General features: G+C 45.1%; 1 protein-coding gene across 3 annotated transcripts in view; it reads right to left on the minus strand.

The window, feature by feature from the left end:
- Positions 1-18,289, minus strand: part of GFRA1 (GDNF family receptor alpha 1) — a 229,566-nt gene that overhangs the window by 1,790 nt on the left and 209,487 nt on the right. For all 3 annotated transcript variants that reach the window (XM_055560050.1, XM_055560048.1, XM_055560049.1), the window contains one exon: positions 283-336. In XM_055560050.1, the coding sequence (XP_055416025.1) occupies positions 283-336 (54 nt within the window). The remainder of the gene's footprint in view (positions 1-282; positions 337-18,289) is intronic.

Genomic DNA, 18,289 nt, shown 5'->3' on the forward strand with positions numbered 1-18,289 from the left:
GTGCCGGTTGAGCTTATGTGACGGTGATCACAGAGGTTCTCATGGTACCAGGACAATGGTATCTGTGCTGGTCCAGTTCTGAGATGAGGATCCCACACTTGGCGCTGCTTTGAACACAGCATCTGCACCTGGCTCCGAGGGCAGAGGGACACCAAGGGAGACTTAGATTTTTTTCTGGGCCTGAAACCTTGTTGTCTTTGAGCCCTTTCCCATCACACCCTGTTCCAGGGACCCAAAGGCTCTGTTTCTAGATGCAGGGAGACTCAGAAAGAAACAACTTACATCAGAAAGACAGAGGTGGGTACTGCCTGATATGTTGGATTTCAGCTTCTGTGCCTGGGAAAAGACAAACACACACAATTATTTGTACATACTATGGAAGAGTTGGAGAAGGAAATGGCAACCCACTGCAGCATTCTTGCCTGGAAAATCCCATGGACAGAGGAGCCTGGCAGGCTACAGTCCATGGGGTCACAAAGAGATGGACACGACTGAGTGACTAAACCATTATGGAAGAGTAGTTATTGATGATCAACAGTATAAGACTGTGTCATTGTTAGAAATATGTGAGTCACAACTGTGAGCCCATACATAATTTAAATTTTTCTACTAATTCCATAAATAAAGAGATAACAGGTAGAGAAAATTTTAATGACATTTTCTTTAACTCAATATATTACCATTTCAACATGTAACCAGTATAAAAGATGATTAATGAGATACTTTTCTACATTCTTTAAACTTTCATACTAAGTCTTCAAAATTTGGTGTGAAAAAAAAATTTGGTGTGTTGGACAAAATACACCTGAGTTTGTACCCGCCCCCTCTCAAAGCCACTGCACAGGTTACAAAGGAAAAAAGTTTTAAAGTTATTTGCAATCTGTACTCATTTATAGTTCTGAATATTAATGTCTATGAAGTGCCTTCTAGGTAAAAATGTTGTAATAAAAATTCTCATTCATCAGTAATATAGAGATAGGTCTTCCTGAATCTTGTGTATTTGTTCATTTGTTTATTAGTTGTTCCAGTCCACAAACACTTATTGAACAATTTTCCAGGGTTGGGCATACAGTGATATGACAAAAAGGCTGTGGTCCTGGGGCTCCTGGGCCTGCCTTCTGGTGGGTAAACCACTCAGCGCTGGGGGGCTCAGGCACAGGGCAGGGACCCTTTGACAGGTCCCTTCCAAGAATCATGAAGGGTATCACAGACCCCAGCTCTAGCCATTTTAAAACTGCTTCCTGGGAAGTTAAAAGTTCCTGAGCTGTGAGGGCTTTAAGCTCCCTGTTTTCTCACAAATGGAACAAGTTTCCACTGGGTTTCTACCTGAGAAATCAAGTTAGAGGAAAAACTCCATTGCTCAATTATAATAAAAACTGCTGACCCAATACAGCTTTCTTGTTTTATAAAGGAAGACAAATTAGAGAGCAGAGATGTTAAGTGACTTATTCAGGGTCACAGAGTGATCTAAGTTGTAGTCAATATTTAGAATACAGGTCTCTGAAACTTCTGAATGGAATCGTGCTCTTTCCTGCTTTCCAGTGTTTCTCCCAGAGATACTAGCATGCTTGACTCTTCATGCGCTACTTGCCCCCCAAATCCACTCAGAGAAACCCTCCTATACCCCGTCCCCCTGAAACTAGGAGCCCTTTGGTAGCAAAAGACAGAGAGTTCGTTTGCCAACAGGATGGCCCTGGTTAAGCATTACATCTGAATCTAGGAGCATCTGGGCAACCAGCTCTATGGGGATGCATTGGCAGGCTGCCTGCTGCAGGACAACTTTTGCAACTTGTTGAAGACATGCTAGGCTGAGATCATGGTACAGTCACACAAGGAGTAATTTATTGACCATAATGCTACTTGGGAGGCATCATAATCTTTACCTATATTTGCATATGCCAGCTGTGAATATGAAATCGAAACCTTTAAACAGGCATCAAGAAAAAGACACTGTGAAGCACCCCTGGGCTGTTCAAAGGTCACTAAATGTTACGTATAAGAAGATCAGAGGGCAAATCAGAAGAGGGATGGAGCCTTCCTCAAAAGCCTACTTTTAATCTATATTAACAGCAAATCTGGTCCACTGCATTGTAACCTATAGAGAATAATATGTAGAACTTTGCACATTTTATTTCTGCTCAAAACTGGAATAGTGCCAGACACCAAAATGGCCCTAAAACATCACATTCTGTCTTTTCTTTTCTAGGTGGTAATCTATAAAAGACATAAAACCTTGCTAAGTACCTTTGCATAAGTAAGAAGTTCACTAAGACGTCCAACTCTTTGCAACACTATGAACTGTAGCCTGCTGGCGAGGCTGCTCTGTCCATGGGGTTCTCCAGGCAAGAATTCTGGAGTGGGTTGTCAATTTCTACTCCAGGGAATCTTCCCAACACAGGAATCAAACCCATGTCTCCAGCATCTATCTGCACTGGCAGGCAGGTTCTTTACCACTAGTGCCACCTGGGAAGCCCCTAATCTGTAAGAGACATAAAGCCTTGCCAAGGGCCTCTGCATAACTAAGAAGTTCACTAAAACGTGCAGAGAAGGCAGCCTGACTTGTCTGGGAGGCATTAATCCTTCAATCTGCTTCTCTGCTATTGTCACAGTTAAGCTACACCTCTGTGTCCTAGACTGCAGTGCCCACCAAGAGATCCAAGGGCTGGTTGGGTTTCCCTCTTATTTTGTTCTCTATGATTAGCAACAGACTACAGTGTTTTTCTCTTTGTTTGCACCATCTGAGAGACTCACTGGCTACACTTCTAAGTCACTTTAGGAACCTGCTGATGTATTAGAAAAAATGCCCATCTATATTACCTGATTGTAAAGGGGCTACCACCAATGGAGTTTAAAAGGTCTTTGTGCTCTGCTATGCTTAGTTGCTCAGTCGTGTTCAACTCTTTGCAACCCTGTCGCTACTTTAACTAATTTTCTTAAATGGATTCTGCATTGACACAGGTAAATTCTGGTCCTCAGCTAGTCACTGAGAGTTCAACTGTGTACAGGATTACAGTTGTACAACTGGGTAGACACGCCCTGGTCTAAATTCCTAGGCTCTTGCTTTCTGTCTGAGAATGGTTGGGATGACTGGTCAAATCACACAGGAAAATACATGGAGATCAACTCCAAGCCTGTGAAGGCTCTGAGCTCTTCTTCCCTGCAAGGCAGGCCTCTTGTTGGCCTCTGTCTAAAGCAAATAGTCAACTTCTGGCCTTGTCTCCCTGCAGCCCGATGGCTTCATTAAAGCTAGAGGCAGTAACTTCAAGCTCATCTGGCTTCAAGAACTATTCTGTGGGCAGAACTGGATGAACTGCTGAGGGAAAGTAACCATGTGCCACCAGGCTTCTGCAGAGTCTCTGAGAAAATGCCTTCTCTCCTGTCAAACCCATGACAGAAGCACTCAGCACCCCAGAAGCATAGCAGTCCATGTACGCCAGCTTCTAAATACTCTGCTTATATACTGAGTTGACACTGCTTCCCATCGAGAGGTTGCGGGAGCCCGGAAACCCTCACAACCTCAGAGGCAGGGCAGAGCAGACCCTGAGTTCCACCAGAACCTCATGAGAACTGCAGTAAGATCTGTGATGTGATTAGGAGGCGGAGGGAAGATAACACCTGCATAAACGAATCAGATTGCACACAGACATGAGATCTTTTAAAATCCCACACCAAACCTGGGCTGGAGGGCCAGTGGTCTGCTGCTTGGACTCAATGGTGTCAGCTGGGTGTCCAATGCCTCTAAGGGTTCATGAGCTGCAGGTGGAGGGGCAGAGCCTGGGAATTTATACCTGTGCATGCACTAGCAGTGTGCATGCTTCTAAGTCCTGTATTCATTCTGAATCCCTCCTGTGACCAGCAAGGGTCAGAAATCCCCCTGCGCATATCCAGAGCCCACTTAAGAAAATCCAGCTCTTGAAGTCCCTTGTAGAAGCCCGAGCAATCTGTTACTTCCACCATGAAATTAAAAGACACTTGCTCCTCGGAAGGAACGCTATGACAAATCTAGATAGCATATTAAAAAGCAGAGACATCACTTTGCCGACAAAGGTCCATATAGTCAAAGCTTTTCCCAGTAGTCATGTATGAATGTGACAGTTGGACCATAAAGAAGGCTGAGCGTTGAAAAATTGATGCTTTCAAATTGTGGTGCTGGAGAAGACTCTTGAAAGTCCCTTGGACTTTGAGGAGATCAAACCAGTCAATCTTAAAGGCAATTGACCCTGAATATTCATTGGAAGAACTGACGCTGAAGCTCCAATACTTTGGCTACCTGAAGCAAAGAGCCAACTCATTGGAAAAGACTCCAATGCTGGGAAAGATTGAAGGCAAAAGAATAAGGGGGTGGCAGAGGATGAGATTACTAGATAGCATGAGCAACTCACTAAACAGGAGTCTGAGCAAACTCAGGGAGACAATGGAGGACAGAGGAGCCTGGCCTGCTGCAGTCCATGGGGCCGCAGAGTTGGACATGACTTAGCGACTAAACAACGACAACGATCCTGAGTGCTTTTTAAAGCATCAGCTATCACTGTCTTACTAGTCAGGTCTGACAAATGCAAACAGATACAATTACAGGGCATCTCCCACTTTTAGCTATTACAAAGATTATTTACATATTTTGAACATGGCCTCAATTGAGGAAAATTGGGACAGTCCCAGGAAAACTGAAAACAAAACAAACCAACAAAAACTTGAGACCTTGCAAAGTATAAGGTAAGGTAGAAGAAACTGGAAAAGCACCATTTCCAAGTCCCAAATTGATAAAAGCAGGAGTGTAATAATGGAACGCATCCCATCTGCCAAGCCCTGCTTATTAAGAAAACAGGGGACTTCCTTGGTGGTCTAGTGGTTGAGAGTCTGCCTTCCAATGCAGGGGTCGCCGTTCTATCCCTGGTCTGGGAACTAGGATCCCATATGCCATGTGAAGCAGTCAAAACAAAGAAAGAAAGATAGGAAGGGGCCCAACATAGAGCTTGACTAGCTAGATCTATCTAGACACCAAACCATACTGTCTGTGGCTTTAAAATATGATATCTTTCTCTTTAAAAAAAAGGGGGGGATACAAAGGAAGAGAATGGATTTCAGTTTTTCTAAAAGTCAATTTTAACCACAGTTCCAGCATATTGAAAAATGAATTATTTAATCTCTTTTATGAAAGAGGGTTTCCTATCACCTAACTGATAGTGATGTGGTTATGGGAGAAGCCTCCAACTTGGGGAAAACACCACCACCAAAACATGGGACCATAAGGTTTTTATCTTGAGACAGTGAACAGGCTGCTAGAGAAATCCATCCACAAACCAGTAGCTTTTCTCTCTTTCTGGAACTTGGTCTTTAGGCTCTTCACAACCCTTGTCCCTCCAACAGTCTTATAAGACTGTCACTGGCAGTAATCCCCAAGTCCAGGCATGTCACATAATAGAATTTTCATGTCACTGTAATTGCTGCCAGACTCCACCAGTCCCTGGCACTAGAGGGTTAATAAATGCATTAGATGCTATTAATCTCTGTTACCTGGAGTCAGACAATGACTCTCCTGCTTTTTAACCCTGTGATTAGCATTTGGAAAGCCTGCCTGGTGCCAACTGCTTTCCTGTACAGAATGCTCAGACATACATAGAGTCCAGAACTCTTGGTCAAGCTAACTCATCAGGCACCGCGTGCCCCACGCGTTCTGGCCACAGTGGGCTCTCGCGGAGCCTCGGGTGGGATCAGGCTTTGGAGTTGCACACTTGCTCTGTTTACAGAACTGGAGGCTTAATACCATACCCACTTGCAGCTTGGCTTTTGCTGCCCCAGGACTCCATTTCTGTAGAGAAGCCAGTGTTTAACCAGTTTTATTTTCTGGAGATTTCTCTACTCTCCTCCATTTATAAGAAAAGCCAGTTTCTGCTCTACCTCCAGAAAATAAAACTGGAGGAAGTTGCTCAATCCAATAGCAACAGATTGCCCAGGCTGCAGCCAAATGGTCATAATTAATGATGCTTCTGGTTCTTTTCTCCCTTGCTTTACTGATTAGAGAGATTTGCTATATTAAGAACCTGTTTGCTTAATGACAGAATACAAGCAATAAACAGAGAAATACACAGACTGTAAAATGCAATCAACTTTGCTCTCCAGCACTCACTAAGTACCAAGCTGTATCTATCACACTTGTCAATACCAGTTTATCAGCATACGAGCCTCTTCTGCAGCACAAATTGGACCGTTGCTAGGGAAAACCATCGCATGAGTTCTTTCTGAAATAGTCCAGAACTCAAAGCCACTTCTCAATTTAAATCTGCACATTTTATATTTTCTCATAAGACAAAGCCTAAGAAGGCTGTGTACCTAATTTGAAGGATAACAGAGCAATCACTTATTACTTTCTCATTTTTCACACTGCATTTTAACAAAATGGATTCACCCGATTATAGACATTTATGGGTACACCTTACTATATAACAATTCTGTATGTGCACTTGACACATATTTGCCCAAGTTAATTTCTACACACACAAAGAAGACAGAAAAAAGAAGTTGCCTGCTTAGCGGATCTGAGCAAAGTAACAGTCATGTGCCCAGTGGCACACTTTTCAGCTTTTCGGATTTTGCCTGTTGACTTTGGGAGAGGCAGGAGATGTTTTATTTCTGGTCAGGTCACAAGCAGTTGGCTAGCCTTTCTAAAATCCCTGTCCCTGTCTGTTTTGAAACTCACCTTCCAGGTGATTTGCTTTTGCTACGAACTTGGTAACAACCGTTTGCAAGCACTGGTCTGAATAATGTGTAGTCAAGTCAGCGTGTAAAACAAGTGGACACATAAATAAGGTCTGCTCTAAGCCCCTGGGTTTGGGTGTTTGTCTTTCAGAGCCTATGTTCGGCTGTTTCCTCCAAGCCGATTTCTGCCAGCCCCACGGGTTGGGAAGGGGCGGAGGAGGGTCTGTGAGGAGGGTACAAATGAGATGGGAGTGAAATAATTCTTGGGCAGCTTTCCTACCACGTCTCGTCTACCTACTCCCTCCAAGACACTGTGTCTGCATATTCCCTGAACCTCAGCCAAAAGGATTTCATTATATTAAGCTCTAAGAAGACCTTATAAAGATGTTTCACTCAGTACAGGTTTCGGAAGGCTCACTGGGTGCCAAGTTTAGCTAGTCTGGCAGGCTCTGGGCAGGTTCAGGACGGTCATAAGAAGGGGTGGGGAGGGGACTGGAGGCCTGAAGGCATACTTCCTCATCCCAAGAAAGCACAGGCTCAGATCCCAGTTGGGCTGTTTAGACAAGGCCCTCCAACAACCAGAGTGCAGTGAACTCAAATGAGGCCAGATTGCATGTGTGTGTGTGTGTGTGTGGTAGCCTTGAAGGTGATGTGGATTCATGTTCTAGAGTCTAGAAGGTCTTGGATTCTTGGTACCTGTGGGTTGTTCCAAGTGTAACATGGCAATTTAGGTTGAGTTTACGGCCAAGCCTGAGGAACTTCCCTGGTGGTCCAGTGGTTAAGACTTTGCCTTGCAATGCAGGGGGTGCAGGCTCAATCCCTGTTGGCATTAGTGGTAAAGAACACGCCTGCCAATGCAGGAGACATAAGAGATGTGGGTTCAATCCCTGGGTCGGGAAAATCACCTGGAGGAGAGCATAGCAACCCACTCCAGTGTTCCTGCCTGGAGAATCCCATGGACGGAGGAGCCTGGCGGGCTACAGTCTACAGGGTTGCCAAGAGTCGGACACGACTGAATTGACTTAGCATGCACGGCCAAGCCTAGAGTAGAAACTTCCTAACCTGACAGCACTGGGGGCTGGGCCCTTGGTCATTTGAGAAATTAAGTTAAAGAGCAAAATCACTAAATCATTTTAAAATTACACATTTGTATCCATTTTTTTTTTAATTTAGAAACTCCTTTTTTTATTTTTTTTTAATTTTATTTTATTTTTAAACTTTATATAACTGTATTAGTTTTGCCAAATATCAAAATGAATCCGCCACAGGAAACTCCTTTTTTTAAATCACTGTGATAAGAACACTTCACATGAGATTTACCCTCCTAAATTTTTAAGTACAACACAGCACTGTTATGGGCAGGCACAAGGTTATACAGCAGATCTCTAGAACTTACTCATCTTGCATAAGTGACCCTGCATCACTGCTGAACATCTCATGCTCCCCTCCCTCAGCCCCTGAAACACAAATTCTGTTCTTTGCTTCCATGAGTTTGACTATTTTAAATACCACGTGAGAGTGGAATCATGCAGCATTTGTCCCTGTGATGGGGATGTTTCACTTATCATGAGGTTCACATCCTTGCGTATTGCAGAATCTTATCCTTTTTTAAGGCCAAGTAATATTCCATTCCTTCCAAAGAACACCCAGGGCTGATGTCCTTTAGAATGGACTGGTTGGATCTCCTTGCAGTCCAAGGGACTCTCAAGAGTCTTCTCCAACACCACAGTTCAAAAGCATCAATTATTCGGCACTCAGTTTTCTTCACAGTCCAACTCTCACATCCATACATGACCACTGGAAAAACCATAGCCTTGACTAGACAGACCTTTGTTGGCAAAGTCATGTCTCTGCTTTTCAATATGCTGTCTAGGTTGGTCATAACTTTCCTTCCAAGGAGTAAGCGTCTTTTAATTTCATGGCTGCAGTCACCATCTGCAGTGATTTTGAACCCAAAAAAATAAAGTCTGACACTGTTTCCACTGTTTCCCATCTATTTCCCATGAAGTGATGGGACCAGACCTAGGTGTCCTTTGGAAGCAATGATGTTAAAGCTGACACTCCAGTATTTTGGCTACCCATGCGAAGAGTTGACTCATTGGAAAAGACTCTCATGTTGGGAGGGATTGGGGGCAGGAGGAAAAGGGGACGACAGAGGATGAGATGGCTGGATGGCATCATCGACTCAATGGACGTGAGTTTGAGTGAACTCCAGGAGATGGTGATGGATAGGAAGGCCTGGTGTGCTGTGATTCATAGGGTTGCAAAGAGTCGGACATGACTGAGCGACTGAACTGAACTGAACTGAACTGAATATTCCATTGCCTGTATTGTATCAAACATTTTAATTTAAAAATTGAATGTCATGCATTGACTGATTTTTGGATACGTAATCAAGGCCACTTTGAAAAGTTTTTTAAAGAAAGAGTTTGCTGACTGGAATTCCCTGGCTTATATTCTGCCTAAGCTACACCTATCATTTACAATCTGCAACATCCAGTTTTCATTTCTTTAAAACAGGAATGACTTTTGTTTGATACCCACCAGGGAATCTCAGTACACAATTTCCATATACTTAAATTTTTTTTTCAGTCTTTTATTGTTGATTGGCCTACACCTAATCCAGAGCCATTTTTCAATGGAAGGGGAATTTATGCTGTAGCCAGCTTATTTAATTAAAATAGGTAAGCAAAATACCAAGTACAACTGCACCTAAAGGTTTGAGAACAAATGATCCTGAATCTTTCAAGCTTGCATCTCCATTGGAGAAAGCAAGGGGCCCAGGTGAGCAGGAGAGAGGCCCCTAGTGTGGGGCATTCAGCCTGCCTTGGGCATCGGATATTTACAGGGGAATGGTGGAGAGGTTGGCTTATGTTGGTGAATTGGTTAAATGTGGGTCAGTTAGAACTTCTAGAACTGACTGAGAACTCTAAATTGAATGATTTAGAACTCACTCCTGGTACCAGCTTGATTGATATGGTATGCTATAAAGAACACAGGTTAGGAAGATCGTGTCCTGACTTTTCAACCATCATCTATAGTTATAATAACCGCACCCTGCTGCCCACTTCACAGAGTTGTGAGAATCAAACGTGATACTCGTGTTGGAAGTGCTTTTAAAATCCAAGTTGCTGTTGATGATCTCTGAGCTCTTCTGTGGTCCCTACGCTGAGTGTTCTTGGATTCAGGCAGGGGTGGAAAAAATGCAAAAGCTTCAGCTAATTTGCCTTGTGGACGTGACACTGAATAGAACCGGCTCGTGATCTTCTGTGTTTCCTCGGATTTAAAAATGAATGTGATGAAAGAGATACAGTCCTGTAAGATATATCAACAGTCCTCCATTAGCTAAGCAGTCCCTCGGGCTGGCCTGTCAGTCTCCCGCACACCATAAAAGGATGTCTGCAGCCTGGCGCTTGTAATTTAACACTAATGGCAGGATGGCAAGGAGCGCTGTGTGCAGACACTGTCTACAGCAGGGAGCTTAATGTGGCACTCGGCCTGGCCTTTCTTCTTTCCCTAACTTCACCGGATCATCTTACATCTATTTCACTTTCCCCCAAGTTGGGGCAAACACAGGTTGCCAACTACATCGGAGAACCGTGTGTTTTCATTCATGCTTAATTTGCTTGATTAGTAAAATATTCAGACAAGAAGCAATTATGAGCTGCATTTTAGAAAATTAGGCCCAATTAACAGGAAGATTATGCCAAACATTGCTTGAAACAGACGTTTTGGTTTGGGGGTCGGGGAGGAGCTTTGTGGAGCCAATATTCAGTGATCATGCTGTAACAGTGACTTGGGGGGAAGCCCTAAAAGGAAGAATCTGTTTTCTCAAATGTGCATTCAGAAATGCAAGTGTGCGGACAGCAGCAGAAAAGATTCATCGTGGTCCCTGATGAGAAGTGCATAAAGCCGATCTCATCAGACACGCGTCCTCATCACCATCAGATAATATTTATTAAGCCTCTCATTCTCCTGTGCATTTATGTGCAGCTGAGAGTGTCCCTGTAATGGTTCTGTGACTTATGGTGGCAACTAAGGTTCAATATAAAACACCCAGGTCCGGAGACAGAACGGACCCTGGGCTTTTGTTCACTTGCTGGATGGCAAGACAGAGCGCTCGTGGTGCAGCAAGAAACAAGTAAAGGCAAAAAACTGAAAAACTTTTTAAAAAAACCATGCTTTTAGTAGCCAGAGAAAAATATTCTAGAAAATAGAGGAAAACCAAGTGGACTGATCGTGATAATGACTGTGATGATCATGACTGCTACTCTTGAGCACAGCCTCCATCGATAATGATTCCATCCACATGGTACTGAATGCTCTCCAAGAACTCAAATGACTTTCTGAGGGGGCATTCCCCTTTGGTACAGATCAGGACACAGGGGTTTCAGAGAGGTTGGGATCTGCCCAAGTTTCCACAGCTCTGAGTGGCTGTCCTGAGATTTGACTCTCTTTGATTTCAGTCTCTTCAAATGTAAAACTCATGCGTATTAACTCCATGCCAGACAGGGTGAATTGAAGTTTTAAGTCGCAACCCCATGGACTGTAGCCTGCCAGGCTCCTCTGTCCACAGGATATCTCGGGCAAGAATACTGGAGAGGGTTGCCATTTTCTCCTCTAGCAGATCTTCCCCACCCAGGGATCGAACATGGGTCTCTGCATTGCAGGCAGCTTCTTTCTGTCTGAGCCACCGGGGTACACATTACCTATTATCACCCATAATCCTTAGATCAACGCTTAAGAATAATAAGGGTAAGATGCCTGGGGTCACACAGCCACCATGGACAGAGCCAGCTGAGGGAGCCTAGAATCAACCCAAAGGGTCAGAGGTCAAGCCAGGCCTGGTGGGTTTTGCTCTCCCAAGAGCCCCCAGAGGTGAGCATCTGTCAGATCACACCTAAGGTCCCTGGAGCCAAGGGTCAGGCAGGGGACAGCTGCCCTGGGGGAAAATCCTGTGATGTCTTCTGACCTCCATCCTGAGCTCACACTCTAGCCTTATCCATGATGTGACTGGGCCTCAAACAGGAGGGACGCAGGGGAGGGGAGCCCTTCATTGAACCTCCCCCCAAGAGAACCAGAGCCAGTTTCCTCCCACAAGTGAGCTCCACGGCTCAAACACAAGGCACAGTCTATTATTCAGGGAAGCACCGTTGGTTAGAAGTCCAAAGGATAAAAGGTCAGTAGGGGATATAAGAAATTGGATTTATTTATAGTATGCGATCTAAGTGTGCTCAGAGGTATTCTTGTAGGTTCCCCAGAACAAGAGAACATATTTATAGCCAAGATGGTGCAGACGTCCTATTCCTTTTTATTAAGCATGTTTATTACCCAGCAATTGGGTTAAGCAATTGTCCAACTGCTGAATTACTATCCCTCTGATGGGCCGGCCTCACTGCCCTCTGGACCACAGGGGCTGGTGGCCTGATGGCTTTTCCCAGAATGCACTGAGGGGGCCTACTCTTCCCCTCCCCATCCTTAAGTGCTTATTCTCCCTTTTTGAGAAAAGTAGCAAAAAAAAAAAAGTTTAGGAGAACACATCATAAATGGGTGACCATATGAAATTATTTCAACTTGAGACCCACTTCCACAGGGTCCACACCCTGTACAATGCCCACATTCATTTCCCAGATTATTTTCGGATAAAAGTCACTGAGTGGTCCCTCTGTAGAGGTTCCTTCTGTCTCATGGTCAGCACAGACGAACCAAGAGAATAAAATAATGATATAAACAGCTACTGTGCTGGAGGCTCAGTTACTATGCTTAAGAATTTTAATTTGTTTAATTATCACAACCCTCCCAGGTGGTCTGCACATTTCCCCCATATTACAGACGATGAATCCAAGGACTGAGGAGCTGAAACTACTGTCTGCTGCAGTTCACAGGAAGGCCTGATTTTATTGTAGCAAGAAGTCTGGTCCTTCAGTATTTTCTACTTCGAAGCACATGGCCTCTTTTTCCTAAAAAAGCAACTTTGAGAAACAACCATGCCACTCTTGATATACTGTCTGCATGATCCCTTGTCCAGCGTTGGCACGGTCAAGGCTTGAGGTACATTACCTGAAAGTGAACTTGGTTTTGGAGAAAAACAAATGATGGTATTGCTTGACTCTCCAAAGGAATCCAGAATTACTAAGTGATACCCTCCCCTGATATAACATAGGGGTTGTCGAGTGCTGGGGTGGGGAATAAGTGCAGATAGCAGCTGAAGCCTGGAGCACATGCCTGTCCCTGGGCAGCAAGAATGCCCTTCAGCTGTGGCATCAATGCTGAGATGACCCTGACCCGGCAAAAGATATCCAAATGCCACTGGATAGTGGACAGCCTTGTATTTCTCCTAAGCAACACCAAATTTCAAATATAAATTCTCTGGAGCTGACTAAGAAGGGTGTATCATCTCGAGCACGGCTTCCCTGGTGGCTCATTGGTAAAGAATCTGTGGGCCAACGCAGGAGATGCGTGTTTGATCCCTGGGTCAGGAAGATTCCCTGGAGAAGGAAATGGCAACCCCACTCCAGTATTCTTGCCTGGGAAATCCCATGGACAGAGAAGCCTGGTGGGCTACGGTCCATGGGGTTGCAAAAGAGTTGGACATGACTCGGGAACTAAACAACAACAGTCACCTAGAGCCCTGAGTGTGAGACAGAAAAGGAGATAAGGCTGCATCATCTCCAGGGGATGCAGGAGATGGCTGCAGTCACTGTGGACGACCACTCCCTTTTTACTTCTCAGGTGGGCAGTTCAGAGTCAGCCTCCCCACTGTTCACAGACAAGGCTGCTTATAACAGAGTAGAAACAGGCTGTGGGGCCCAAGTCCTCAGATTGCATCTCAGAGAGAAAGGATTCCAGCCACACAGGGCTTCCTCTGATTGATGCCATTTCTCTGTAACAGAAACAGGGCTCTGAGCCAGAGCTCCACCCCCCTCACAACCCCGGAGAAACACACTGCACCCAAGGATTCTGGGACTGTATTCCCAAGGTATGCTCTGCATGCTCCATGGTTACTGGGTTTGGGTACCTGGCCCAGGACCTCTTATCTACTGATTTAGTGGTGGGACGATATACCCTGGAAAACCCCAGAAATACAATAACACAAACTATAATTCCAATGATAACATGACACAATGCCTTCTCCCTGATATCGTATGCCAACACTTTTATTATGTATAATGAGGAATGTGAAATCAATCCTGAATATTCATTGGAAAGACTGATGCTGAAGCTGAAGCTCCAATACTTTGGCCACCTGATGTGAAGAGCCAACGCACCAGAAATGACCATGATGTCAGCAAAGATTGAGGACAGGAGGAGAAGGAGGCGGCAGAGGATGAGATGGTTGGATGGCATCATTGACTCAATAGACATGAGTCTGAGCGAACTCCAGGAGATAGTGAAAGACAGGGAAGCCTGGTGTGCTAAAGTCCATGGGGTTGCAAAGAGTCGGACAGGCTGAGCGACTGAAAAACAATGATAGTGTACAATTGTATGATCATGTGGGCTTCCCTGGTGACTCAGATGGTAAAGAATCTGCCTGCAATGTGGGAGACGTGGGTTCGATCCCTGGTTTGGGAAGATCCCCTGGAGGAGGGCATGGCAGGCTACAGTCCATGGGGTCTTCCCTGGTGGCTCAGACGGTAAAGAATCTGCCTGCAATGTGGGAGACGTGGGTTCGATCCCTGGTTTGGGAAGATCCCCTGGAGGAGGGCATGGCAGGCTACAGTCCATGGGGTCACAAAGAGTTGGACGTGACTGAGCAACTAAGCACAGCAGAGCAATTAATAATGTAGGGCTCCCCATGTTGGCACTCATACCACAGAATGGTGAAGTAGGGGGTTATCTGGAGGCATTTATACAAGACTTCACAGAGTTCTTCGAGTTCTGAACTTCTTAGAGTTAAGAGCTGGGGTTGAAGTGGTGAGATCAAGGGGCTATTTGTAAAATGCAGAATCTTCTTAAGAGAAAGCCAATTCACTCCCTGTTCCTACTGAAACTTTACTGGCCTGGCTGCCATTCACCCCGTGGGGGCCACAGGCTTATTCCAGCTCTAGGAGATTAGGGATTTAAGAGGGAAAAAGGGGAAAATTATAACTCAGAGAGACTGTACTCTGTGCGCTTAATTTGCAGGGCTTTGTGGCTGGGAAAAATAGATGTCGCGATCTGCCTTTGTTGAGAAGGTGACATCTGGGTTCATTAAAGGTGTACAATAGATTTGGATAAAGGCTATTTTTCTCAGTCATTAAATTGGTTTTTAGGAACTTTACACTCTCCTTCATTTGAACAATTATTAAACTATAAAATAGAATTGCGCAATTGCTAAAATCGTAATCTGAAATTTTACAGCTAGCTATAAAATGCTATATTATTAAACTATACTGAAGATGCTCAAGCCCATTACAACTTTTTAAATGAATTATAAAACCCTTTACTGCTGATAAAATAATCTTAAATTACAGTATTGTGGATTCCAACAATATGTTGAACTGAAGTCAGCTACCATGCAAATATGCCAATCACAAAGAAATCATTACTTGAATTAAGTTTGCAGAAGCCCGAAATCTGATAGCATCTGATTCAGCAAGGCAGACAACACCTGATGTTTGTAGGCTTCTCAGGAAAGCTGGTCCCCTAGGGAGGTGCCTTTCCTCTCCCCATATTCCTTCAACCACAGAACCACCAACAGTCAGAGCCTCTCATGTTCAAAGGCTACACAGGGGACACTTAGCAGAGCCCTGGGGATTGAAGAACTGCTTATGATAACAGCAAACTTCTCCCCTTAAAGTCACTCCATAGGTGAGATTTTTAAAATGTCAAATGTTTTGTTGCTGAGTACCTGCCATCTGTGTTATGTTATGGGCTCAAAAATTCATACATTGAATTCCTAACCTTCAGTTATCTCAGGATATGACTATCAGTGGGGTGGTCACATAGGTGACAGTGGATGGAGACAGGATCTTTAAAGAGATAATTAAGTTAAAATGAGGCCATTAGGGTGGCCCCTCATCCAACCTGACTGGCATCCTTATACAAAACGGAAATTTGGACACACAGACTTCAGGGTGTGCACACACAGAGTAAGGACACAGCAAGAAGGAAAGGTATCTACAAGCCAAGGAGAGAAGCCTCCAGAGAAACCAAACCTGTTGACACCTTGACATTGGACTTCCAGCCTTCAACACCGTGGGAAGGACTGTGTTGGCCAAAAAGTTTGTTCAGGTTCCCTACTGAATATATTTCTGTTGTCTTACCCGCTCAGTCTATGGTACTTTGTTAAGGCTGCCCCAGCAAATGAACACAAGGGATGACGCTGCACTCTGTGCGACAGGGTGATGTGCATATGCACCTACTAGGAAGCCTAGGCTCCGAGATGAAATTCCTGTGTTTTGGTACCCATTTTACCCTGCAAGCTTCCATTTCCAATAGGCTTTGACTACACAGTTGAAAATGTGTTCTGGCATGCTGGATTGTATGGCAGCCTTAACAGAGTCCTCCCCAATTCTGAACTCTGAATTCAAGCACTCTCCTGGATGAAGGGCTTTGTAAACACTCTACAAGCAGTTATTTCCAAAAGCATTTTTACAACAAAAGCCTATTTCCTCCCGGGGCTACCGTGGGTGGATTCTGGCACCTGAAGCTGGGAAGATTAAGTCCCAGGAGGTCACTGTCAGTCTCCACGCTGTGAGAGTAGCTGGGCCCATCACACAGGGCCCTGGGGCCACTTGGCAGTATGATCCCGAGCTCTGTCACCAGGCTGCTGGGGGAACCCAGGGGCCACAGCGGGTGGGGGGCCCTGAGGTTTCGTGCTTCTGCTAAGGGAAGACCACCCCCACTCCTCCAACTCCCCGCAGCTCATTTCTCCCAGGACATAAACTCTGTCTGAGCAGGAGAGCATTCTGCAAAGGAAACTCCAGGTGCAGCCAAAATTTGGATTTTTGCTTTTTTTATGACACACGAAACAACAGTAGGTGCTAGAAAACACTGTGTATTACACAGAAATGACGGCAGCCTCACAGAAACCATAAACCAAGCGCCACAAATAACATACCGCACCAAGACTGTTTTCTTAAACAGAAGGCCCAGGAAATGGCACCCAGAAGTCACATTCATCTAGATTCAGCGCATGTGCTGAGGGCTCAGTGCTGATCCGTCTGGTACTGGCCTCATGATCCCAGTGGGACCCAGCCCTTCCTAAAACTCCCCCAGCCTCAAAGTCCAGGCAGGAGAAACCCAACTGCAGTTTGGTCTAAACACCTCTATCCATTCTGGTTGCAGAGTAAAAGTCTTTTGACATGTCACCAGCAGGGCACTTATCTGGGATGCTGGCTGGGTGAAATTATCACTCAGACGGGCTGAGGCCTCAGAGGAGGCCCGAAGGCCGCAGTCACCTGCGGGTCCCTGAATGATGAGAAGCAGGTCAAATACTTCTGTTAACACTGCTTAGGACTCTATCACGGGCCTCACTCTGAGGCGAGTGTGGCCTTGGGGGAGTTAAGTGTCGCAAATTGGGCATGTGGTGGTCACAAGAGCCCCTTTTCATTGCTCTTGCTGACACAACTTAAAAAGATTTGGTCCAACGCACCCGTCTGCTCTTCCATCTCCTGATGTTCCTCACCACACACAAGAAAGAAACCCGAAAAGACTCTCACACACCGCCATCTCCCATATTAGTAGAAAGAGGGCTTTTGAAGCAGCCCTCATTTCCTGGGCGAGTGTGTATGCTCATTCGTGTCTGATTCTTTGCGACCCTATGGACTGCAGATCGCCAGGCTCCTCTGTCCATGGGATTCTTCAGGCAGGAATACTATATTCCAGGAATACAGGAATACTGAAGATCCTCCAGGGGATCTTCCTGACCCAGAGATCGAACCCGAGTCTTCTGTGTCTCCCACACTGGCAGGTGGATTCTTTACCACTGAGCCGCCTGAGTGGTCCTCCACCAGGGGTGAATATGTCCTGCAGGGGACATTTGCTAAGTGTGTGGGTCCACTTTTGGTTGTCACACTTGGGGAAAGGGGCTCTTGGCATTTAGAAGGCAGAGGCCCGGGGTGCTGCCCAACAACCTACCAGGCACAGGGCAACCCACACAACAGAGCATCACCAGGCCAACAGGTTAACCGGGCTGGAACTGAGTAAGCCTGACCTACAGAACTCTTCTGTTCACAGCCAAGAGGTCACTGAACAGCCTTTATGGAAGTTTCCACGATTGAATTTTTAGCCAGTTGGTCAGAGAAGCAGGTGGCCTGGAGACCCCTGAAGTTTGGCTGGCATCTGAAGTGGGCAGTCTTATTGGGACCATGTGCTTAACCTGTAGCATCTGTGCTAACTCGGGGGGCTAGCGTTGGAATTGAGTTGTACCACAGGACACCAGTTGGCATCAGAATAAGCATCATTACCTTTCTTTATGCTGGTTTATGAACCAGTCTGGCACCTCAATCTGCCAGATGTTCAACAAGAATTTAGGGACTGATTTAGTCTCTACTGAATGAAAAATGTTATCCAGAAACAAAAAGGTAAAATGTTCTGATTTACGTATTATACAGTATAGCCAGTTAAAAAGGCACAGAGGAGAAATAGGCTGCTGTTCAATTTCTCTTCT

Source organism: Bubalus kerabau, chromosome 22, assembly GCF_029407905.1.
Source record: "Bubalus kerabau isolate K-KA32 ecotype Philippines breed swamp buffalo chromosome 22, PCC_UOA_SB_1v2, whole genome shotgun sequence".
Lineage (NCBI taxonomy): Eukaryota > Metazoa > Chordata > Mammalia > Artiodactyla > Bovidae > Bubalus > Bubalus kerabau.